The 26894-nt window shown below is 44.5% G+C and overlaps 1 protein-coding gene across 2 annotated transcripts; it reads left to right on the plus strand.

Moving 5' to 3' along the window:
- Nucleotides 1-26894, plus strand: LOC111968789 (serine/threonine-protein kinase PAK 6-like). Of its 2 annotated transcripts, none has more exons than XM_023994654.2 (9): nucleotides 1-436; nucleotides 13367-13614; nucleotides 14792-15403; nucleotides 16724-17257; nucleotides 19628-19761; nucleotides 24166-24292; nucleotides 24382-24507; nucleotides 24686-24820; nucleotides 25359-26894. In XM_023994654.2, the coding sequence occupies exons 2-9, from the start codon at nucleotides 13411-13413 to the stop codon at nucleotides 25524-25526; spliced, it is 2040 nt and encodes a 679-aa protein (XP_023850422.1). In that variant the 5' UTR covers nucleotides 1-436; nucleotides 13367-13410; the 3' UTR covers nucleotides 25527-26894. The 2 variants fall into 2 exon arrangements, with proteins under 2 accessions (XP_023850422.1, XP_070301307.1); XM_070445206.1 differs by lacking the exon at nucleotides 25359-26894 and adding an exon at nucleotides 25076-25336.

The raw sequence follows: 26894 nt of genomic DNA on the forward strand, positions 1-26894 counted from the left end.
AGGGAAGAAGCTCTCTGTATGGCTGTGATAGTCTCTCATCCTGGATACTGCCTTTCTTCTCTGGTTTTGTCCCTTTCACTGGCCACCCTGTGTCCCCAGGAGCAGGCAGCGGTGTAGCGGCACACGGACAAGTTGTTAGCCACGGAGGAAGCTGGGGATGAATCATCCCCAAAAAAGAGCCATTGAGATGGCAGTGTGTGCGTCTGCCTGGAGGGAGGAACGCGTCAAGCTTTCTCAAGCAAGCAGCAGCCTGCAGTGTGTGCCTGCTTGAGAGCCAGCCCTCCTCGACTGTGTGTGTGTGTATATTCCTGTGTGGGGGTTTGTGTGACGGGTGTGTATAACGAGTGCTTGTGTACAGTTAATGTGTGTGTGCGCACTTGCTCGCAAGCCCCTTCCCTTCCTGGAGGAGAGGCTCTCCTTTTCAGCGAACCGCAAGGTAAGGAGCCTGCTGTTTTTATAGCACTAATTTCTCCCTCCACAGACCCTGTGTATTCCCTCTGGGGATGGGGGCATTGGGGAGAAAAAAGAAAAAGAGGCTTAGCTCCATTGATAAAGAGCGGGCTACTGTGTGTGTGTGTGTGTGTGTGTGTGTGTGTCTGACGTCTGCAGGCAACAGCGTTGGTGGAGGAGATGCAAATACAGAGGGAGAGAGTGACAGAGAAAGAGAGGGGGAGGGAGAGAGAGAGAGATAGATATATATATATATAGAGAGAGAGAGAGAGACAGAGCAGAATGCAGTATGCCCATGTGGTAATAAGGGAGAGAAGAAAATACTATGAAAAGCTGATTGGGTGATGTGTTGGATTCTGGGAAAGGCTGCATCTCAGAAAGGAGCTGCATTCACCTTCTGCCCACCCACCCCACGTTCTCTCTCTCCCTCCATCCCTCTCTCTGTCCTCAGCTTCTGTTGAAAATATGTAACCTCAGTTTAGCTGGTGAGCAAACAGAGTTTTGACAGAATTAATCATGTGAAGATAATACAGACAAAGCTATAGCATTTAATGCTGATTACATGAATGCACTGACAATAGAGGTGCTTATTGTTGTCACTATGCATCTGTCCTTATCTGTGACTGTGAGCTGAGTGCTCAGGTGAACTCTATAGCTTTATATCAGACGAACACTGAGTTGAATTGGATCCAGCTGCTGCATGTATTGTTATGCTTACGTGGATGCCGAGGGAAGGCATCCACATAAGCTTTCTTCTGCTCTGTGAGAACATGCACAAAACATGTTCCTTTTGTGAGTCAGGATGGTTGTACTGTACACAGTGCTTGACTTGGGCAGGAGCTCTGCTGAGGACCGGCACCTCACATTTTCTACTGCTTGAGCTCCTGTTCCTCTTATAGAATATTAGCTCAAAAGTATTGTGGAGTTCCTGCACCTAAATATAAACTGTACCAGCACACCCAAAATGAGTCCCGGCACCTATTTCATTCCAAGTCAAGCACTTACTGTACAGTACTCTGTGGAATTGATGACAGAGAATACATATTCAGTCAAAGGCAGAGACCCAGTGGCAGACTGACAGTTTGTCACGGCTGTCGTCCTCTTCTTCCTCTGAAGAGGTGTAGCAAGGATCGGACCAATACGCAGCGTGGTAGGTGTCCATGTTTTAATAGGGAAAACTGAACATGAACACAAATACAAAAACAATAAACGTTAACAAACCGAAACAGTCCCGTGTGGCACAAACACTGACACAGGAAACAATCACCCACAAAATACCCAAAGAACATGGCTGCCTAAATATGGTTCCCAATCAGAGACAACGAWAAACACCTGCCTCTAATTGAGAACCAATCTAGGCAACCATAGACTTACATAAACACCTAGAATGAACACAACCCCATMAATCTACAAAAWAAMCCTAGACAGTACAAACACCCTAGACGAGACAAAAACACACAAACCACCCTCGTCACACCCTGACCTAACCAAAAATATAAAGAAAACAAAGAATACTCAGGTCAGGGCGTGACACAGTTAAACAGTCATGTCATTTCACAAGGTCTTATACTGTAGATTGCATTATTGTAATAGTCTACGCCATACTAGTCTTGTTTTAAGTAATTAAATCATTTAGAGAATATAATGGTATATAGTTTATGGGATTGCTGGTACAGTCAAACATTGATGGATTTCTCTTTACTGTGACCAGTGGTTAGGACTCTAACTACATGCCCTGGAGGGACACACTGACAATTATGTCTTAAAGTAACTGTCCAGTGTTTCCAGATTTCTCTGAAATATGACCTATAATTAATTACAATATAGGTTAAAAGAAGAAGTACTTTTTATTTTATGTTACAAAGCAGCTTTTTTATGTGTAACGGCTGTCTAATTCCTCCTCCTCGTAAGGGTCGGACCAAAACGCAGCGTTGAATGTGGACATAATTATGTTTATTAAAGTAAAGACGAAACACGAAAACACTTTAACAAACTACAAAAAAAATAAACGATGTAGACAGACCTGGACTTGAGAACTTACAATATACGAAGAACGCACGAACAGGAACAGACTACATACACGAACGACAAACGAAACAGTCCCGTGTGGTAGACATACAGACACGGAAGACAACCACCCACACACAAACAGTGTGAACAGCCTACCTTAATATGGTTCTCAATCAGAGGAAACGTAAAACACCTGCCCCCTAATTGAGAACCATATCAGGCAACACATTGCACCCAACATAGAAACACAAAACATAGAATGCCCACCCCGACTCACGCCCTGACCAACTAAACACATACAAAACAACAGAAAACAGGTCAGGAACGTGACATTATGTTACAAAGCAGCTTTTCTGTGTTGAAATGGTGTGAGCGTTCCCAAACAACAGAATTGTCACGCCCTGGCTATAGAGAGGTTTTTTTTCTTCTCTATTTTGGTTAGGCCAGGGTGTGACTAGGGTGGGCAGTCTATGTTCTTTTTTTCTATGTTGTTGGTTTTCTATGTGTTTGGCCTGGTGTGGTTTCCAATCAGAGGCAGCTGTCTATCGTTGTCTCTGATTGGGAGCCATACTTAGGTAGCCTGTTTTCAATTTTGAGTTGTGGGTGATTAATTTCTGTTTAGTGTGTGTTGCACCTGACGGAGCTGTTTCGGTTGTCACTTTGTTGTTTTGCTTTTTAGTGTTCAGTTTCGATTAAACATGACGAACACTTACCATGCTGCGTTTTGGTCTTCACCTTCTTCCGACGACAGCCGTGACAAGAATGGCGTGGGCATATACCGGTAATTCAAAATATGAATGCGAGTAGACCACTTATTGACCTGCTTGTCTTCCTCAGGAAGATGACATCATCCTCTATGAGGAAATAGCAAGCATTTTTTAAACAGCCAGTTTGTGGTTGGGTTTTTGAAGTGTTTTTTTTACCTCCAAATTATGCTTTGGTCACAAATACATTATTTGGGTATGAGTTAACAGAATATTAACTTTTAAAGTGAGATTTTCACTGGACAGTTACTTGCGGCTAGGTGTCCCGCTAGCGTTCCACTACGACAACATCCTGTGAAATTGCAGAGCGTGAAATTCAAAATACATAAATAGTAATATTAAACATTCATGAAAATACAAGTGTCTTATATAATTTAAAAGCTTAACTCTCAGATTTCAAAAAGGCTTTACGGCGAAAGCATACCATGCTATTATCTGACGACAGCGCCCCACATAAAAATACTTTTTCAAACCAGCACAGGCGTCACAAAATCACAAATAGCGATAAAATAAATCACTTACCTTTGAAGATATTCCTCTGTTTGCAATCCCAAGGGTCCCAGCTACACAATGAATGGTTGTTTTGTTTGATAAAGTCCTTCTTTATATCCAAAAAAGTCTGTTTAGTTGGCGCCATTGATTTCAGTAATCCACTCATTCAACATGCATACAAACGAATCCAAAAAGTTACTGGTAAAGTTTGTCCAAACAAGTCAAAGGATGTTTCTAATTAATCCTCAGGTACTCTAATATCTAAATAAATGATCATATTTAATACGGAGAGTAGTATGTTCAATAGGGAAGATAAATAACGAAGAGTGTGCACCTCATTCACGCGCGCAACAAGACTACTTTTCTAATGAGGGGCACCTTGCATAAACTACATCTACTTGCTCGTTTTTCAAGAAACAAGCCTGAAACCCTGTCTAAAGACTGTTGACATCTAGTGGAAGCCATAGGAACTGCAATCTGGGTCCTTTTTTGTATATCCCATAGGCTAGCATTGAAATGGCCTGTGACCTCAAAAAAAAATGTCCAGATGGACTTTCCTCGGGTTTTCGGCTGCCATATCAGTTCTGTTATACTCACAAACATTATTTTAACAGTTTTAGAAACCTCAGCGTGTTTTCTATCCAATGCTACCAATTATATGCACATCCTAGCTTCTGGACCTGAGTAACAGGCAGTTTTACTTTGGGCACGTCAGTCATCCGGAATTCAGGATACTGCCCCTCGCCTTAAGAGGGTGTATTCCCGTCTGACTGCAGCAGTATGACATACAGCACTTACCTCTCACACCATAAATAAAGTTGTGAGTAGTTGACCCCGTTTGACTCAGCTCAATGGCCCCTGTGCACCTGCAGCACAGCACAGGGATGTGTCTGTTACCTAGCAGGCTAAGGGTCAGTTAGAGCCTGGGACATCTCTGGGACATCCTGGATCAACAGATCTATAGAGCTCAGCTCCCCCAAACCAGAGAAGGTTAGGAGTAGCAGAGGCTCCACTCCTAGGTGCTGGAGGATTAATTGAGGTTAATCAATAATCAGCACTCATGCAACTTGATCAGTCATTAATTTACCCCATTCTACATTTTGTAAGTATGTTTAATTCATTGGTGGGGGAGGTTACAGCTTGGTCACTCTGTATACCACAGCCAGCAGTAACGAACACGCCATGTGTTTGTGTCTCAGGTTTCTTACTGATATTCAAGAAGGCCAGGGAGGGAGGGAGAGAAAGAGCAGATGAAAGGAGAGTTTTAATATTCCACACAAAGCCAGATGGACATACAGTATGTTAGCTGAGGGTGAGTGACGCGTCATGCACACTCATGGGTCCTCGTCTCACATCATTACTTCTTTTGGAGCCTTTTTTATCATTTTTTCCTTCACGGTCTAGCACTGCCTTAGAGTGCTGTCAGAGCGATGACAAATGATCTGGCCTGTCTCAGGTACAGCTGGGAGGGTGACAGACGGACCCCATGGAGAAGCACACAGGTGCTGCTGGGACATACTTCTTCCCATACTGTATGTACCCTTACCATACAGCCCTGCACTGTGAGCACATGTTGGCCTGCCAGAGGAATGCTTGCTTAGCAGTCATGTCCGCTAGGGGAGAGGAGAGGAGATAAAAAGAGAGGAGAGATGAGGAGAGGAGAGTGGTTATTAAAAGCTTACTGTGGCCAATGGCCATGACCAAGTAAAATGAGGACAGGGTGCCCAGCAGTCACATTGTGTGATGAGACAGCGGCCATACTGGATGAAGGAAGAAGAACTGAGCTGCCGCAAATTGACAACATGGGAGATTAAAAAATCTTTGTCATTTTGTCCCTGGGAGAGGAGCGCTGAGGATGGAGCGGTGAAAGATGAATCATGGCTTTATAGGGAGAAGGGTGTACAGTAAAGCTCGCTAGGGAGGCCCAATACATCAATAAATTAGACCCCTGAGAGGCCATTTGACCTGTTTCATTGATCCGGCCAGATGACACGACTTTATCTGCTGAGAGTCAGATTGTTTAAAGGACTGGTGGAAGCCAGGAGCATCATAAATTAGACAGAGTGCGGGTCAGTAGTACACTTTACTTCCCTACTGCCTATAGGCCTGTGGTACAGTTAGAAGTACAATATAGGGCCAGGCGGTTTGGGGGCTAGGACTCATTAGAGCACTCATTTGGTACAGGCATGTGTCAGCAGCATCCCTGTAGACATGCAGTGAATAGCACATCAGAGATGAAGACTTGAGAGGTGCTGCATTTACAATGTCATTATGTCAAAGTTCTTGCGGTAGATAAGAGCTAACTTTTAATGTACATGACTCGTACATGTTAGTGTTTCATTGACTCTGGCCTAGTGGAGAACAAAGCCATTTTCTCTCATACCTACTGGCACAGATTCTCCAGGCCCAATCTAATTCAGGCAGAATGATGTATATTCTTTGTCAAGCTCCCCGTGCTCTTCTCAAATCCCTCTTATCACGGCTTGTTTACAGCCAGCGAAGCCAGTCAAGGTTGACCTATAAAGACATTCAGTCTCTTGGTGTTGAGGAGGGATGACAACATGCAGCAAGATAATAAAGTGAGACAGCAAAACAAGTGAAACGTCAGTGGCAGGCGACAGTGACAGCCCTCACTCAATACCCCCCTTCCCCTCTCGTTCTCTCTCTCTTTGGTCTGTTCCTTCTCTCAGACTATTCCTCCACTCCATACTATGAACATTCAACCAAAAGTGATGTGCAGTCATGCACTGTGTCTACCCTACAAGCTCAGAAAGCACAAAGTTGTTGGATAAGGACATTTATGTATTGTCCTGTCTCTGGCTCCATATTCATTCAGTGACTAAAAACATGATGAAAAATCATTCAGGTTTTTTTTCTAACCAGAATTTCCGTGGTTGATGCAGTCTAATGACCAGTGACCTCATGGGTGGAATGTTTTTCATATGTTTCATAATTAATAAACAATAAAAAAATGTAACACAGAAAATACAGTGTTTCCATGTCAAACGGTTTTGTTATATTTCAGTCTTCTGTGATGTATATAAAGTGTAATATTGGGATGCAAACTCAAAATGTAATACATTTCAACACTATATCTGACATTGTACAGGTGTCTTGTTTTTTTTAGGCCCATAGCCATGTGTGGGAGGTGTATACTTTGGTTTCAAAGTAGATTTGTTTAGGACTACCAAGAAACAATGATTTAGCTCACTGCAGAAGAAGGTTGAAACAGTTCTGACTTATTTACTTTACAGGAGTCTTTATCTCTTGCAGGGACAGATGACGTAGTTCAGTGAATTTTACATTCTCACTTTTCTTAAATATTGTTCTTTTTAGAGCCACCAAGACTTTACTTTAATAAACTGCAGCGTGAATGTGAAATGAATCTGGTTCTGCTCCTAAGTGTGGTCTTTAATTGAGCTAGCGATACAGTAATACGGTTAGGAAATGCTGTTGTTGTAGCACTAGCTCAAATAAAGACCACACTTGGGAGCAGCAAGCACAAATTAACCTTCTTTATTTTCATAGCATTTTATTTTTGTCCAGCTCTTATACCACATTTGATGTGTGTAATTCATCTCCTTGAATATGCTGTATTTTGGTGTCCTGTGCCCTCTGCTCAAATAGCTCCTGTTATATTGAGTAATTGTAACATGATTATTGATTATCAGCAAATAAAATCAATTTTCCCTCTTTGAGGAAGGTCTGTCCCTAGTGACTCTACTGTCTAGCATGCTATAACACGGCTGCTGGGAGCACAGTCACACAGTCACACTCTGGCAACAATTAACTTAGTGCAGGTTCTATAGCGTGTCTCGCTTTTTGCTTGCACACGACTTGCATGATACATCAGACCACCTATTAATGAAATATACACGTAGGGAGTGTGTCTTTTTGTCTCATATGAATCTAGCTTCATTACACCTGTTTAACACAATAATCATCACGCTATTGCATGTTGACTCATCTCTGTTATTGCCTCTAGAAGTGACTTTTTAGAAAAAACAGGCAGTCCTACTGAATGAAAGGACAGCATCAACCACAGTCATAAACACTGAAATTGTGCCGTCCAGTCACGTCCAGTTCTTGTTTACCTTTCTCTTACCCTCAGAGTGTGTGTGTGTGTGTGTGTGTGTGTGTGTGTGTGTGTGTGTGTGTGTGTGTGTGTGTGTGTGTGTGTGTGTGTGCGCGTGCATTCGTTCGTGTGTGCATTCGTTCGTGTGTGTGTGCGTGCGTGTATGCGCTGAGAAGACAGACCCCTCCACCCCCGGCCCCCTTGAGGGACAACACAGTCTCATTACACTCAAAGGGCAAAATGGTCATCATGATGAAGCTGATAGAAGAGCACGGCACAGATCCAGCTGTGCTATTTAGCCTTGCGTTTGGCTTATTTCTGCATTGACAAACAGAAAGAGGATTACCTTCTGTCCTTTCTCCCACCCACACCTCAAAATTTGACACAAATCTTGTGCACAACAAACATGCGTCAGGAGAAACTGTGTCCTAAAATTGGATCAGAGGAGGGCTGAACACACGCTACTAATCCTACAAGCATAGTTACCTACACTCTCCATACATCAGTACAAGCCTGCCAAAACAAGATAGAAATGGAATCAGGGCAAAATAGGGAAAACGTTCACTTGAGCTTGGCGGACTCAAATCCAATACCTCTCTTATCTCTCTATCTCTTTCTACCCCCTCCCACTCAACATCTCCAATCTGGCTGATATAACTACGGTAGGGGGGTGCATAAGCTATCCCTCACCAGTCCTGTCCATAATGGATTGACGGGATAACTGAGAGGCTTGTCTGCCTGTTAAAGCTGCTCACAGGGAGTATGGCTGTTGTTAGATCTGGAGATGAGCGTAGGGTGTGAAGGTATGTTTGGGGTCTGAGGTATGTTGTTTACAGGCCCACTGACATACTAGAATTATAGGCTGTCTGTTTGAAAAATGGGGCTGTAATTCATACAAATTAGAAGTGAGAAAGGCTAAATCTCAGGAGTGATTATTGGTCAGACTGTCACTGTACTACTAGAGTAAGTATGCCTTCTAACCAAAGTAGGCCAGTACGACTGCTAAAGATTTAGCATGTGTCCCTTTGACAAGTGATTTTAAATGATTGTTTGTTCTGAACCATCAATCGTTTAAAAGTAAATTGTCAAAGAGACACGTGATTGGTTCTGTGTTCATGGCAGATATTTGGATTCATGCTATATTGCTGGTGTGTTCATGGAGTTAGAAAGAAATAAACCAGTGTAGCACAATTTAGAATTGCCTCATCCTCTTTGGCTTTTGATATCCTTGACAGCACCTGCCGAAGTTTTGCTTCAGCACTTTGGTAGGATTCAAGCCAAGCTGCTGAGGCATGAGGTCAAGTCCCTGTAGTTCAGAGGTATGTGACCAGAAACCATTATTACAGCAAGTGCAAGTTTAGCTCCACATGCATGTATATTTATTTTCCTATGGGCTGAAAAATCTATAAGATATTGTTATCTGGACATTCATAAGTTTAGTAGATTTTGAGAGGTCGGTATAAGTGCAGATGCATGTTATTACAGCTTGTAAACCAATATTCAGCTCCTACTTTTCAATTAATTTTGTTGAACATGAATAAAGATACTGTGTTTTTTTATTTGGGTCCAAATACTTGGTTCTTTACTTTGTAATGTCCATGTATTCCGAATGGAAACGCATAGAAGGAATACAGTGATCTATAATGAATGCTGTTGTGTTCTGTTATCTGCAGGTCTGCATGGCAATGATGCCTCATAGAATAGCACAGAGCAGTGAGAGCAGCTATTCTGTTTGTGACGATATCATCCCATTATCACTGGCATCGGACGACTGTAGCAGTTTGCATTTCACTCATGAGTAAATATTGATTGATCTGCTTGTACAGGAAACACAAGCGTAGTGTATAAATATTTGGCTCAGTACTGCCAACATCTGCACTTCACAGTGCTGAACAGACACAGAACCAGAGAACCGGGCATATGGAGTGAAAAAAACAAAAAAACAGTTGTGTATTTTCTGTCTATTTCGAGCCTTTCGTTACTCAAACTCAAAAGACAAACAGGCCTTAAAACCCTTTTCATGTTTTAGAGTGAAAAACTAGGTCCATGTCTGAAACCACAGCCAGGTTTACCCTGCTCTGTGGTCCCAGCTCCATCCTCCATATCACCCACTCACACCTCCCGACAGCCTCCCTCACGCCATAGTGTCCCTGTCAGATGGAATTAAATTAAATTCCTTCTCAGCTCCACAGTATGTACATAGGGAGAGCACAGAATGATACGCTTATGCAACACTTAGCACTTTAGCCTTGTGATGGAATTATCCTTGGAGGGGGACATTGCTCCCTCCCAGCATTGCTACTCTACTCCCTCAACCTTGTCCCCACCTTCCCCCCCATCTCTCCCTTTATAAATCAGGTTTATCTGAAGTGTGACTGGGGGCCTCTCCACTCTGGTGCCAGGGTGAAGACAGGGCTGTTGGCATGCAGTGGTTAGTCATAACGAGGGTCACTACAGCTGATTAGAGGGCTGTCTGGCGGAGGAGAGCAGAGGAGGCTGCCAGTGTGATTGCATGCCAAGTTGGAGAACGCTGCAGTAGTGATTTCCTCAACTCCCACAATGCATCACGGCAGATGTTGCGTATTCTACTGATGGCATCTTTGTTGTGTTCAATGTGATGGCATGTCATGAGAACTTGTTACAGTGGGCCACCAGCCATGTTCCCATATGATGTTCTGACAAACATTCATCAGTTCTCCAACAAGACTTTATCAAAGAGCAGCTCATATGCAGCATTATATTTTCAACTAATTATGGACACGTAAATGTGGGTGAATTATGTCCAAGTACAGCTAAGGAAATGATATGTAATATAACTGATTACTGTATCGTGGTACAGTAGATACAGTGGAGTCCGAAATTATTGACACTTGATAAAGATGAGCAAAACTTATGGTATGAAATAAATCATTCAAATACTGAGCTCTTTTGTATGCTCCAAACAAGTATTTTATACTAATACAAAGTAATAAAACATTTTCTCAAAGAGGTAGGGGTCAAAATTATTGACATCCTTGTTTTCAATACCTTTCAATACCTCACCTTGCGAGGATAACAGCACTGAGCCTTTTCTAAAATGTTTTAGGAGTTGGAGAACACACTGGGAGGGATCTTTCAGATCCTTGATATCCTTAGTCTGCACTTATGGACTGCCCTCTTCAATTCAAACCACACGTTTTCAATGGGTTTCAAGGCCAGAGACAGAGATGTCCATTGCAAAAGGTTATTGAAAGGTATGTCAATAATTCTGACCCCTACCTTTTGAGAAAATAAAATGTTACTTGTTAAACAAATCTCTTTCTCTGGGCAATTAAATTAGTATAAAATAACATAATTTCCGATTTGTCTTGTTGTATACAATATAGCTCAGTATTTTTTATAATACATTTTATACTGTCATATTCACTCGTCTTTATCAATGGTGTCAATAATTGCAGACCTCATTGTACATATAAGATTAATGACAGCAGTGTCCCTAGCTTACACTATGCCACTCATTTTATACTAATACAATTGCTCAGAGAAAGAGATTTGGTTTAACAAGTAACATTTCATTTTGTCAAAAGGTAGGGGTCAATGCAGTGCAGAGGGCTTTATATCTAAAACTTGAGAGGTCACTTTCCCTAGAAGCCAGAGAAAGTCGTGCTTCTTCATTAGCATAAGGACGGGGATGGGGTTATAGTGGACTCCAGCATAGGGACTAGGGGTTATGGTGGTAGACTCCAGCATAGGGACTAGGGGTTATGGTGGTAGACTCCAGCATAGGGACTAGGGGTTATGGTGGTAGACTCCAGCATAGGACATTAGGGGTTATGGTGGTAGACTCAGCAAAGGGACATTAGGGGTTATGGTGTAGACTCCCAGCATTGGGACATTAGGGGTTATGGTGGTAGACTCCAGCATAGGGACATTAGGGGTTATGGTGGTAGACTCCAGCATAGGAAAATTGGGGTTATGGTGGTAGACTCCAGCATAGGGACATTAGGGGTTATGGTGGTAGACTCCAGCATAGGGACATTAGGGGTTATGGTGGTAGACTCCAGCATAGGGACATTAGGGTTTGGTGGTAGACTCCAGCATGGGACATTAGGGGTTATGGTGGTAGACTCCAGCATAGGGACATTAGGGTTATGGTGGTAGACTCCAGCATAGGGACATTAGGGTTATGGTGGTAGACTCCAGCATAGGGACATTAGGGGGTTATGGTGGGTAGACTCCAGCATAGGGACATTAGGGGTTATGGTGGTAGACTCCAGCATAGGGAATAAGGGGTTATGGTGGTAGACTCCAGCATAGGGACTAGAGGTTATGGTGGTAGACTCCAGCATAGGGACTAGGGGTTATGGTGGTAGACTCCAGCATAGGGACATTAGGGGTTATGGTGGTAGACTCCAGCATAGGGACATTAGGGGTTATGGTGGTAGACTCCAGCATAGGGACATTAGGGTTTATGGTGGTAGACTCCAGCATAGGGACATAAGGGGTTATGGTGGTGACTCCAGCATAGGGACTAGAGGTTATGGTGGTAGACTCCAGCATAGGGACTAGGGGTTATGGTGGTAGACTCCGCATAGGGACTAGAGGTTATGGTGGTGGTAGACTCCAGCATGGGACATTAGGGGTTATGGTGGTAGACTCCAGCATAGGGACATTAGGGGTTATGGTGGTAGACTCCAGCATGGTACATTAGGGGTTATGGTGGTAGACTCCGGCATAGGGACATAAGGGGTTATGGTGGTAGACTCCAGCATAGGGTAGAGGTTATGGTGGTAGACTCCGGGCTAGGGACTAGGGGTTATGGTGGGTAGACTCCAGCATAGGAAACATTCGGGGTTATGGTGGTAGACTCCAGCATAGGATACATTAGAGGGGGTTATGGTGGTAGACTCCAGCATAGGGACCATTAGGGGTTATGGTAGGGTAGGAACTCCAGCATAGGGAAGAGGGGTTATGGTGGTAGACTCCAGCATAGGGACATTAGGGGTTATGGTGGTAGACTCCAGCATAGGGACATTAGGGGTTATGGTGGTAGACTCCAGCATAGGAACATTAGGGGTTATGGTGGAAGACTCCAGCATAGGGAAGTTAGGGGTTATGGTGGGTAGACTCCAGCATAGGGAAGTTAGGGGTTATGGTGGGTGGACTATTTGTGTTTTCCTCCTAATGCACTGAAAGCCTGTGGGCTCTGGCCAGGCCGACTGTGTGCTCGTCAGTAAAAGGGCAAACAGAGAATGAATAAGCCAGATATCCTTCATTACACACAGGCTTACAAACCTGTCCCCCTAAGACAGGTTATAAGGCACAAAAGCAAATGATTGACAGAAAGCCAGTCTGGAAGATGTACATATCACCGGAGAGAATATTTTTTAGACCGACAAATTGGAGTTTATTCACTTGTATTTTGTTTTCTAATGGAAGTGTCTGATGATGGTATAGTCACTTCAACGTACACATTGATGTATAATTGACTGTTCATAGATTAAAGAAGTTGTAAGTGACTTTATCAATGGTAACAACAGTAGCTGCTAATTTAGAAAAATAATGTATTGAATGTGTCTATTTCTTGTCTGTGCAGGGCCGTCTTGAGTTTTGCAAGCTGTCAGTCTTCTGGACCTGACGATGTTTCGTAAGAAGAAAAAGAAGAGGCCAGAGATCTCAACACCAAAGAACTTTGAGCATCGGGTGCACACCTCGTTTGACGCCAAGCGGTGCTGCTTTGTGGGCCTGCCGACCCAATGGCACAGTCTGATAGAGAACCTCCGTAGGCCCAAGCCTATGGTGGACCCCTCCCGGATCACCTCCGTGGAGCTCAAGCCAAAGAAGGTACTGGACCTTATTCTCAGCTCACTTTCCTGTTTGCACAGTTTTCTTTCTCTGAACGTATTATCTAACAGACAAAAAGAGCTGAGAATGTGTAGGATTTTATTTCTGAGAATATTCCAGTTTTAGTAAGCCTCAAAACCCTCCATCAAAAGTGTTTTTATCAGAGGCTATAACGCCCTTTAGATCTTCAGCAGAGTTACCCTGCTTTTGTAGTCTAAAGTTTCCCTAGTCCAGTGATGGCAGTGTGGTTGACAACACTTGCTGTTCTCCCTGTCATATTGCTTTCTTATCTATCACGGGGCTCAGCTAATGACCCTGCTGTGTACATTGACTGTACAACGCGAATCCTTGAAGTCTCCAAGATTTATTACTCCATGCAGAAAAATAATAACGATCCATGGCTAGATCGAGGGATAGAAAGTGCAGGTACAGCAGTGGAAATGCCAGTGAGCGAAAAAGCCTGCAAATCTAAGGATTTCTGCACTAGGCTGAATACTCATGCCGATATGCCCCTTATAAAAACACAACACATTTTCATTATCACCATTGGATACATTTCAGTTTTGCATTTCAAAATCCCAGTGTCAGCTTCTGAAGCAAGGTCATGGTTTTAACAGGATCATCAGGATTGAATTGGTAGTACAGGGGAGACTTGTGTTCTGTAAATAATGTAGCATTTCCGACAGAGGCAAAGGTTGGCGAGGTTACAAAAATAATTATTACATTTGAGACATTTGTACAATAATTCTCAATTTTGTCATTTGTAAAGAATTTGCAGTGGGATGTTAATTAGTTTGGCTAAGTTACCTATGCAGCTGTGAGAGCTGACCAGAGCACCATTCCAAAGACAGAGAAACATAGGAGACTCTTGTGATGATGAACAGAACTTTACTTTAACCAGAGATTGAGTAATCAGCCAATTGGCCTTTCTCTAATAGGTTCAACTGGTAGGCCCTTTGCCCAACACATTTCTTAAGTCTGTCATCTTGTTCTGTCAGGGCAAGGTAATGCTCTTTTTCTACGCCACTGCGATGTTTGCTACTTGAGATTTCACTCTTCAGAAAGAATCTATCCGTCATTACAGTTTTTATACAAGCCACATTGCAAAATAGAAGTGCCTGTGTGCAGTATGTTACAATCATTCCAGGTTGGCTGAACATTACTGCTTTCCTTTCAGACCATCGTGCGTGGGAGTATGATCGGTCATGGAGACTACATCTCAACCATGATCTCCGACATGAGCAGGTTGTCCGTGACCAGCTCCAACTCCCTGAGGAAGAGCAGCCCTTCGGCCAGGAAAAGGGCCCAGTCCCTGGGCAGGCTGGGGGAGGTGAAGGAGGGGGACACCTACCAGTATGAAGACCTGGGAGAAGATGAGCTGGAGCAGCAGCAGTGGAGAGACAGGGCTCATAACATCCACAGTGAGAGTGGGACGAGTATCACCCTACAGCCGAACGGAGTTCTCCCCAGGGCCAAGTCCACCTATGAAGTGAGCATCAGCTCTCTGGAGGGACCCCTGGCTCCATCCCAGCCAATGCAGGTGCCTATTAAGGGGGCTTATATCAGCTGTGAGGTGGGTAGCCCCACAGAGACACTGATGGTTAAGAGAGACTTCCAGGTGCCCAGGGTTATGCCACAAAAACAGAGGCCCATCTCATTCTTCTTCAGCCCAGCCATGGCTGTCCAGCATACCGACCATGGGGGTCATCCCCCTCCGGAGTACAGCACCAACCTCTACATCCACTCCCACAACAGCCCTGGCAGACCATACTCCTCCTACGACCTGAAGGTGAGCATATCACTTAATCATAATCTCTCATCTATATTTTAGATGGACATTGTCATAGGCCAGCGCGTTTGCTGCTATAACAGCCTCCACTCTTCTGAGAAGGCTTTCCACTAGATGTTGGAACATTGCTGCGGGGACTTGCTTCCATTCAGCCACAAGAGCATTAGTGAGGTCGGGCACTGATGTTGGGCAATTAGGCCTGGCTCGCAGTCGGCGTTCCAATTCATCCCAAAGGTGTTTGATGGGGTTGAGGTCAGGGCTCTGTGCAGGCCAGTCAAGTTCTTCCACCACAATCTCGACAAACCATTTCTGTATGGACCTCGCGTTGTGCATGGGGCATTGTCATGCTGAAACAGGAAGGGACTTCCCCAAACTGTTGCCACAAAGTTGGAAGCACAGAATCATCTAGAATGTCATTGTATGCTATATCGTTAAGATTTCCCTTCACTGGAACTAAGGGGCTTAGCCCAAAACCATGTAAAATAGCCCCAGACCATTATTCTTCCTCCACCAAACTTTACACTTAGCACTATGCATTGGGGCGGGTAGCGTTCTCCTGGCATCTGTAAAACCCAGATTCGTCCATTTGACGGCCAGATGGTGAAGCGTGATTCAACCCTCCAGAGAACACGTTTCCACTGCTCCAGAGTCCAATGGCGGAGAGCTATACACCAGTCCAGCCGACTCTTGGCATTGCGCATGGTGATCTTAGGCTTGTGTGCAGCTGCTCGGCCATGAAAAACCCATTTCATGGGGGAGAGCAATCCCAACCAATCACGAGTCAATCCCTCCCCAGTAGGCTCAGCTTTGCGGCTGAGCCATTGCTGCTCCTAGACGTTTCCACTTCACAATAAAAGCACCTACAGTTGACTGGGGCAACTCAAGCAGAGCAGAAATTTGATGAACTGACTTGGTGGAATCCTACATCTTATAGCAGCCTGCATTCCTGCATTCTACAGTTGATTGCTCAATTAATGCTGTTGGTTTTTTCGGGATGCTAAAATATGATTTGTGACTTTATTGCTTCAATGTGCTTGTAAACATTGAGAGATGCTATGTTTAGCATAATCTCAAGGGCACATTGAGGTACCTATGGCAACGTTTTAGCAGGGAGCGCACCAGGTGAAGTCAATGCATAGTGAGAGTGAAGCACTGTGATTTACATCCAGTAATAAAGCAAGCCAGGGACCCTGGGAAGACAGCCAACTCTACCTCTCTCTCTCTCTCTCTCTCTCTCTCTCTCTCTCTCTCTCTCTCTCTCTCTCTCTATCTCTATCTCTATCTCTATATCTATCTCTCTCTATCTTTGTTATCGTCCAGGAAGAGTCGGCTCTGAGGCACCACCAGTCAGGCTTCCTACCCAGCACCACCAGTAGTCCCTTCATGAGTGGCATCAGACCCCACAGGACGGTGCGCTCCTCAGCCAGCTACACCCTGGGACTGTCTCCCAACATGGGGCTGAGACCCAACGGCCCTGACCCCTTTCTGAGACACTCAGGCTGCCCTAATGCTCCCTTCCCCGGGCAGGACAGCCCCTCCCAGCTCCGGCCTTCCCCCACCGGCTCCCTGGCCTACAGCCCCCCAGGCACATGTTCCCCTGCCTTCAGACCCCCTCAGCACCCACAGAGGCCGCCACCAGACCCCCCCAAGGTGACCCATAAACAGTTTAAGGCTGCCCTGAACATGGTGGTGGACAAGGGAGACCCTCGGTCGTACCTGGAGAACTTTGTGAAGATTGGAGAAGGGTCCACAGGGGTGGTGTGTATCGCTCGGGAGAAACACAGCGGCAGGCAGGTGGCCGTGAAGATGATGGACCTGCGGAGACAACAACGTAGAGAGCTGCTTTTCAATGAGGTATGACGACCTCCAGTCAAAACTATCCTCAATGACCCCCTCAAAACACCACCCCGAATCACCAATAAATAATGCTGGGATACATCACATAAAAGAGCCCAGATGTTATGTATTTGTTGCCAGGTTTAACATGTTTATGCATTTTAAATTGTCAAATAAAATACAATAAAATACATTGAAACTGCTGGGTCAAATGCCCCCTTAGATCCATCTAGTTCTAGCGTAGAGATAGATAACACGTAGTCACTGTTTTGGGACACTGTAAAGTCCATGGAGAATAAGAGCACTGCCCACTGCCCACTGCACTGAGGCTAGGAAACACTGTCACCACCGATAAATCCATGATAATCAATCATTTCAATAAGCATTTCTCTACCTGGACCCGTACAAATCAGCTGGGCTAGACAATCTGGACCCTCTCTTTCAAAAAATCCGCCACCATTGTTGCAACCCCTATTACCAGTCTGCTCAACCTCTCTTTCGTATCGTCCGAGAACCCTAAAGATTGGAAAGCTGCCACGGTCATCCCCCTCCTCAAAGGGGGTGACACTAGACTCAAACTGTTACAGACCTATATCCATCCTGCCCTGCATTTCTAAAGTCTTCTAAAGCCAAGTTAACAGATCACTGACCATTTCGAATCCCACCGTACCTTCTCATCTGTGCAATCCGGTTTGCGAGCCGGTCACGGGTGTACCTCAGACACGCTCAAGGTATTAAACAATATCACAACAGCCATCGATAAAAGACAGTACTGTGCAGCCGTCTTCATCGACCTGGCCAAGGATTTCGACTCTGTCAATCATAATATTCTTATCGGCAGACTCAACAGCCTTGGTTTCTCAAATGACTGCCTCGCCTGGTTCACCAACTACTTCTCAGATAGAGTTCAGTGTGTCAAATTGGAGGGCTTGTTGTCCGGACCTCTGGGAGTCTCTATGGGGGTACCACAGGGTTCAATTCTCGGGCCGACTCTTTTCTCTGTATATGTCAACGATGTCGCTCTTGCTGCGGGTAATTCCCTGATCCACCTCTACGCAGACGACACCATTCTGTATACATCTGGCACTTCTTTGGACACTGTGTTAACAAACCTCCAAACGAGCTTCAATGCCATACAACACTCCTTCCGTGGCCACCAACTGCTCTTAAACGCTAGTAAAACTAAATGCATGCTTTTCAACCGATCACTGCTAGCACCCGCCCACCCGACTAGCATCACTACTCTGGACGGTTCTGACTTAGAATATGTGGACAACTACAAATACCTAGGGATCTGGCTAGACTGTAAACTTTCCTTCCAGACTCATATTAAACATCTCCAATCCAAAATTAAATCCAGAATTGGCTTCCTATATCGCAACAAAGCCTCCTTCACTCACGCCGCCAAACATACCCTCGTAAAACTGACTATCCTACCGATCCTTGACTTCGGCGATGTCATTTACAAAATAGCCTCCAACACTCTACTCAGAAAACTGGATGCAGTCTATTACAGTGCCATCCGTTTTGTCACCAAAGCCCCATATACCACCCACCACTGCGACCAGTATGCTCTCGTCGGCTGGCCCTCGCTACATATTCGTCGCCAGACCCACTGGCTCCAGGTCATCTATAAGTTTTTGCTAGGTAAATCTCTGCCTTATCTCAGCTCACTGGTCACGATAACAATACCCACCCGTAGCACGCTCCAGCAGATATATCTCACTGGTCATCCCCAAAGCCAACACCCCCTTTGGCCGCCTTTCCTTACAGTTCTCTGCTGCCAATGACTGGAACGAATTGCAAAAATCGCTGAAGATGGAGACTTATATCTCCCTCACTAACTTTAAACATCAGCTATCTGAGCAGCTAACCGATCGCTGCAGCTGTACACAGCCTATCTGTAAATAGCCCATCCAATCTATCTACCTCATCCCCATATTGTTTTCATTTACTTTTTTGCTCTTTTGCGAACCAGTATTTTTACTTGCCCATCATCATCTGCACATCTATCACTCCAGTGTTAATTTGCTAAATTGTAATTACTTCGCTACTATGGACTATTTATTGCCTTACCTCCTCACTCCATTTGCACACACTGTATATAGACTTTTTTTCTATTGTGTTATTGACTGTACGTTTGTTTATTCCTTGTGTAACTCTGTGTTGTTGTTTGTGTTGCACTGCTTTGCTTTATCTTGGCCAGGTCGCAGTTGTAAATGAGAACTTGTTCTCAACTGGCCTACCTGGTTAAATAAAGGTGAAAAAAAATAAAATGTTTCCCAGACAATAATACCCAAATAAACTTTTTTTGCCCATGAGTACCCTCTCGAAATCATCAGGTACGTTACATGACACCTCTGTTATCAACTGTATGTGTTTGTCCAGGTGGTGATAATGAGGGACTACCAGCACAGGAACGTGGTGGAGATGTTTAAAAGTGCCATGGTAGAGGAGGAGCTCTGGGTCATTATGGAGTACCTACAGGGTGGAGCACTAACCAACATCGTGTCTGAGACCAGGTATGGAGACACTGCACAGACTTGACCTACACAGCCAGAAATAACTGCTGTCATACTGGGGGCAAATTGTATTGAGGGGTCAATATAATGTCAAATATAGGCATTTTTAAGAGACAAGACTTCAAGGACATGTGTGACAGAAGCATGGAGCAAAATTCTTGTTATGTTTTCAGTACCTATTTTCACCATTAAGTGGTAGTGTGGTACTAATTAGTTGAGAGGACAGGCAAGTATGCACAGTCACTCTCATTCTCACTGCCACTTTAGCAAAACACTGTCCTCCTATGGGAAAATATCATCTGATAACATAATTCAATTTGTGTATGTTCAAATGAAATGTGGTGAAATTAATTTAGTCCCAAAACACAATTTTATCTATGCTCTCATCTTGTTCAGTACTGTATATCAGATACTCTAGAAATGCATAAACAAAAGCAAGAAAATGGCCCACTCGATATTAGACACGAGGAATTGTCAGTGAATTTTAACTCTACCTGTCAATATATTTTAAATTCCAAACTCAAAGTTGGCTCATTCACAATACAGAGACAGGAGTTGACCTCAGAGCCTAGAGACATGGGGACTGAGTGCATTTCTAACTGACATATAAAAATGGGCCAGATCACATTGGCTGTCATTTTCAGTTTTTGTCAGCAGAACCCAAGATTTGCTAAATTATAGCTCCTTCATACTCCAATCCAACCCCAAATAAGATTGTTAAACAATCAATAAAGCTATTAGCCATAACTCTAAAAAAAAAAAAATTCTGGTGTGTTTCTGTAACACAGTTCTTCAGTGTTCAAAATCAGCTAGGCTATATTTTCATAATGCAAACACGAGATACTGTGAATGCATGTAGTTGTCTGAACCTCACCTATACCACCCACCACTACACTCTTCGAAAAAAAGGTTATATCTAGAACCTAATAGAGTTCTCCGACTGTCCCCATAGGATAACATTTTAAAGAAACCTTGATGGTTCCACGTAGAACCGTTTTGGGCTCCATGTAGAACCCTATCCACAGAGGGTTCTACATGGAACCCAACATGGTTCTACCTGGAACCAAAAATAGTTATCCTATGGGGACAGCCAAAGAACCCTTTCAGAACACCATACATCACCTCGGTGATGTGACAGCAGCCATTTTGCAGTGCAGGGAAAAGATAGCGCCGAAGAACATGGCTGACGTTTTACATTCTTCCAACCAATTGTGCTATTTTGTTAGTTTTTTTGTGTTTTGTGTAACTTGTTTTTTTACGTATTTTGTACATAATGTTGCTGCAACCGTCTCTTATGACCGAAAATAACTTCTGGACATCAAAACAGCGATTACTCACCGCGGACTGGAATAAACGTTTTCCTTTAACGAGTCTGACGACAAGGATATACTGCTTTCACAGCCCAGATCCCTGTCATTTGCTTGAAGAAAAGACGCAGGAAAAGGGGCCGCATATCGGGCTGCCTTCTGAGAATCCATAGGCGAGCGAGTAAACTCCCACTACTATCCATTCTTCTTGCTAACGTGCAGTCATTGGAAAATAAAATTGATGACCTACGATTTAAGATTATCCTACCAACAAGACATTAAAAACTGTAATATCTTATGTATCACCGAGACGTGGCTGATCGACGATACGAATAATATAGAGCTGGCGGGATTTTCCATGCACCGGCAGAACAGAGAAGCTACGTCTGGTAAAACGAGGGGTGGGGATGTGTGTCTATTTGTCAATATCAGCTGGTGTGCGATGTCTAAATTTAAAGAAGTCTTGAGGTATTGCTCGCCTGAGGTAGAGTACTTTATGATAAGCTGTAGACCACACTATCTACCAATAGAGTTCTCATCTATATTATTCGTAGCCGTCCATTTACCACCACAGAACAAAGCTGGCACTAAGACCGCTCTCAACCAACTCTATAAGGCCATAAGCAAAGAAGAAAATGCTCAACCAGAAGCGGCACTCCTAGTGGCCTGGGACTTTAATGCAGGTAAACTTAAATAAATGTTTACCAGCATGTCACATGTGCAACCAGAGGAAAAAAATCCTAATCCCACCTTTACTCCACACACAGAGATGCATACAATGCTATCCCCCGCCCTCCATTTGGCAAATCTGACCATAATTCTATCCTCCTGATTCCTGCTTACAAGCAAAAACTAAAGCAGGAAGTACCAGTGACTCGCTCAATACGGACGTGGTCAGATGACGCGGATGCTACATTACAGGACTGTTTTGCTAGCACAGACTGGAATATGTTCCGGATTTCATCCAATGGTATTGAGGAGTACACCACCTCAGTCATCGGCTTCATCAATAAGTGCATCGACGATGTCCCCCCCATAGTGACCGTACGTACATATCCCAACAAGAAGCCATGGATTACAGGCCACATCCGCATCGAGCTAAAGGCTATAGATGCCACTTTCAAGGAGCGTGAGACTAATCTGGACTCTTATAAGAAATCCTGCTATGTCCTCAGACAAACCATCAAACAAGCAAAGCGTCAATACAGGATTAAGATAGAAACCTATTACAGCTGCTCTGACACAGGTCAGATGTGGCAGGGTTTGAAAACTATTACGTACTACAAAGGGAAACCTAGTCGCAAGCTGCCCAGTGATGTGAGCCTACCAGACGAGCTAAATGCCTTTTATGCTCGATTCGAGGCAAGCAACACTGAAGCATGCACGGGAGCATCATCTTTTCTTGATGACTGTGAGATAACGCTCTCGGTAGCCGATGTGAACAAAACCTTTAAACAGGTCAACATTCACAAAGCCGTTGGGCCAGACGGATTACCAGGACGTGTACTCAAAGTATGTGTGGACGAACTGTCAAGTGTCTTCACTGACATTTTCAATGCAGACCACCATAGTCCCTGCGCCCAAGGAAGCGAAGGTAACCTGCCTAAATGATTACCGCCCCGTAGCACTCACGTTAGTAGCCATGAAGTGCTTTGAAAGGCTGGTCATGGCTCACATCAACAGCATTCTCCCGGACACCCTAGACCCACTCCAATTCGCATACCGCCCCAACAGATCCACAGATGATGCAATCTCAATCGCACTCCACACTGCCCTTTCCCACCTGGACAAAAGGAACACCTATGTGAGAATGCTGTTCATTGATTACAGCTCAGTGTTCAACAACATAGTGCCCACGAAGCTCATCACTAAGCTAAGGACTCTGGGACTAAACACCTCCCTCTGCAACTGGATCCTGGACTTCCTGACGTGCCGCCCCCAGGTGGTAAGAGAAGGCAACAACACTGGGGCCCCTTAATACTGGGGCCCCTCAGGGGTGTGTACTTAGTCCCCTCCTGTACTCTCTGTTCACCCACGACTGCGTGGCCAAACACGACTCCAACACCATCATTAAGTTTGCTGACGACACAACAGTGGTAGGCCTGATCACCGACAACGACAAGACGGCCTATAGGGCTGGCAGTGTGGTGCCAGGACAACAACCTCTCCCTCAATGTGAGCAAGACAAAGGAGCTGATCGTGGTCTACAGGAAAAGGCGGGCTGAACGGGCCCCCATTAACATCGATGGGGCTGTAGTGGAGCGGGTCAAGAGTTTCAAGTTCCTTGGTGTCCACATCACCAACAAACTATCATGGTCCAAACATACCAAGACAGTCGGGAAGAGGGCACGTCAAAACCTTTTCCCCCTCAGGAGACTGAAAAGATTTGGCATGGGTCCTCAGATCCTCAAAAGGTTCTACAGCTGCACCATCGGGAGCATCCTGACCGGTTGCATCACAACCTGGTATGGCAACTGCTCGGCATCTGACCATAAGACGCTACAGAGGGTAATGCGTACGGCCCAGTACATCACTGGGGCCAAGCTTCCTGCCACCCAGGACCTATATAATAGGCGGTGTCAGAGGAAAGCCCATTAAATTGTCAGAGACTCCAGTCACCCAAGTGTGACTGCTACCGCACAGCAAGCAGTAGCGGAGCGCCAAGTCTAGGACCAAAGGCTCCTCAACAGCTTCTACCCCCAAGCCATAAGACTGCTGAACAATTCATAAAATCGCCAATGGACTATTTACATTGACCCCCCCTTTTGTACACTGCTGCTACTCGCTGTTTATTATCTATGCATAGTCACTTCACCCCTACCTACATGTACAAATTACCTAAACTAACCTGTAAACCCGCACACTGACTCGGTACCGGTACCCCCTGTATATAGTCTCGTTATTCTTATTGTGTTACTTTTTATTCTTATTTTTTACTTTTGTCTATTTGGTAAATATTTTCTTAACTCTTCTTGAACTGCACTGTTGGTTAAGGGCTTGTAAGTAAGCATTTCACGGTCAGGTCTACACTTGTTGTATTTGGCGCATGTGACAAATAAAGTTTGATTTGATATATCAGTGTCACTCTCCTATGCAGGCTGAGTGAGGAGCAGATAGCCACAGTCTGTGAGGCTGTGCTGCAAGCCCTGGCCTACCTTCACTCCCAGGGGGTTATCCACAGAGACATCAAGAGTGACTCTATACTGCTAACACTGGATGGGAGGGTAAGTCTCTCTCTCTCTCTCATAAGTATTTTTAATTCAGTTGAGAAAAACACACCTGTTTATAATTTAATTTTAATGTCCCTGTATAGATCAAGCTGTCCGACTTTGGGTTCTGTGCTCAGATCAGTAAAGACATCCCTAAAAGGAAGTCTTTAGTGGGAACACCCTACTGGATGGCTCCGGAGGTCATCTCTAAATCACCATACAGCACTGAGGTGAGAAAGAAGATATTCAAAACAACTTTGTATCCTAACAAACTGTACATGTATATTACTGCATACTAATGACATACTAGCTGTATCCAAACAAATACTTATGATGTCCAGTATTCATGTGCATGTCAACACTGACTGAAGGTGATGTTAGAATATACTGGTTTGTCGTGTCTGCCAGGTAGATGTGTGGTCTCTGGGTATCATGGTAGTTGAGATGGTGGATGGAGAGCCCCCCTACTTCAGTGAGACCCCTGTTGCAGCCATGAGAAGACTGAGGGATGAGCCAGCTCCCACTGTACGGAACACAACACAGGTCAGAGGTCAAACAGAATACATACATAGAGGGACTCCCGAATGGCGCAGCGGTCTAATGCACTGCATCGCAGTGTTGCTGCGTCACTACAGCCTGGGGCTGTGTCATTACCGGCCGTGACCGGGAGTCCCATAGGGCGGCAACCGGGTTAGGGGAGGGTTCGGCCGGGGGGGCTTTATTTGGCTCATCGCGCTCTAGCAACTCCTTGTGGCGGGCCGGGCGCCTGCAGGCTGACTTTGGTTGTCAATTGAACAGTGTTACCTCCGACACATTGGTGCAGCTGGCTTCCGAGTTACGCGAGCGGGTGTTAAGAAGTGCGGTTTGGCGGTTCATGTTTTGGAGGACGCATGACATGTCCTTCACCTCTTTCGAGCTCGTTGGGGAGTTGCAGTCATGAGACAAGATCGTAATCACGAAATTACGAAAAAGGGGGGTAAAAAAATATTTTCAAAATAAAATAATACATACATGGAGAGATACACCTTTTCTCTATTTCAACATGTCTGCTGAATTAACTTGGACCTCACACTTTGTGTAGGTCTCCCCGGTGTTGAAGGACTTCCTGGACCGTATGTTGATCCGAGACCCAGTGGAGCGGGCCAGCGCCACAGACCTGCTAGAACACCCCTTCCTCCTACAGAGCGGCTCCCCGCAGTGCCTGGTGCCCCTGGTGGAACAGTACCGCAAGCGCATGTCCCGCTGCTGATTTCCCCCCCCCCCTTGATGGAACCCTGATCTGGGATTACTACTGTACCCTGTGTGACCTGCCCAGGCCCAACCCAGCCAGCACCTATCCCAGTGAGGGAGCAGCACCAGAGAGCAGACCCAGAGAGCCTGGTGCTGCTACAGAGCTCATGGCAGCAGGCCATGACAGTGACAGTGACACAGCCTGGGCCTGCAAATCTAAGAAGCACTTTAGCAGTGAGTTGGCGTAGTGTTACGGAAGCATGCAAACAAACAGTATTCCTCACTCATCTCAACAACGTCTGGGCCTATCCAATGGAATTCCTCTCGACATAACAACAATCTAACATTGGTGCATTATATGAAGCTTGAAATCCAAGGGAACTGTAAACTGTAGCCTATTGTGAACCTTTACCATAATTGAGCAGTTTCCCATCGTAGTGTTTGGATATTAGTTGTGTATTTTCAGCTTGTGCTATAGGCTCAAGCTGTGGTAGCTCATGACTTTGAGAGAAGCGTAATGTTACATACCTCTACAACCATATGGGACACTGACTGAAGTTCAGTGAAACCTTGCACCTTGTCAGTGAACAATTTGCATGGCCAAATGAAGGCACACCTGGCCTGATCGGAATGTTTAAAACGTGCTACTGAGAGATGACATGAGAGACATCCTCCAACATCACCATGACAAATGTGTAGATGGGTTGGCTGTTTGTTTTTATTGGGCTCAATGAATCATATTCCTTTTAATATTTATCCTATTTTGCTTTCCGAAAAGGATTGTGAACTGTTTGTAGCCTAAGATGTGAAATTGCAAATAAGTTAACATTTTTCATTATCAACTTGAAACGTAGCGGTTGAACAAATAATGTAAATACAGATACTGTATATTAGGACTTACTACTTGCAGAGCCATTGTATAGTTAGTTATATGGGATGAATTTTACTTAATTTTGAAAGTGTGTGTGTTTACGCTTGGATGCTGTGTTGGTGTTGCCTCAAACATCCCTTCCACTGTGTTGTGACTGACTTTTGAAACTACAGGATGTGTTTGTTGCTACTGAAGATGTGTGTGTGTGTGTGTGTGAAGTATTTGCATTGGTTTGAATAGATAAAGCACACAGGCTTGGCATGTGATGCTGAAGAACATCCACCAGCTGAGAGCACATTGCACATTGTCTTTGTATTCTTACCAGTGACACAACATATTTCATGTATTTGTATTTCTATGTCGGACATTCATGAAAAAGAGAATTATACATTATTTACATTTTCTAAAAATCAATAAATAATGCATATTGACTCTTGATCTTGATAATCTAAGCACTGCTATTTTGTTCCAATTCAGTTTGATGTTTAATGCCCCCTTTCACACAGTTGTATCTCT

The sequence above is a fragment of the Salvelinus sp. IW2-2015 genome, linkage group LG9 (genome assembly GCF_002910315.2).
Source record: "Salvelinus sp. IW2-2015 linkage group LG9, ASM291031v2, whole genome shotgun sequence".
NCBI lineage: Eukaryota > Metazoa > Chordata > Actinopteri > Salmoniformes > Salmonidae > Salvelinus > Salvelinus sp. IW2-2015.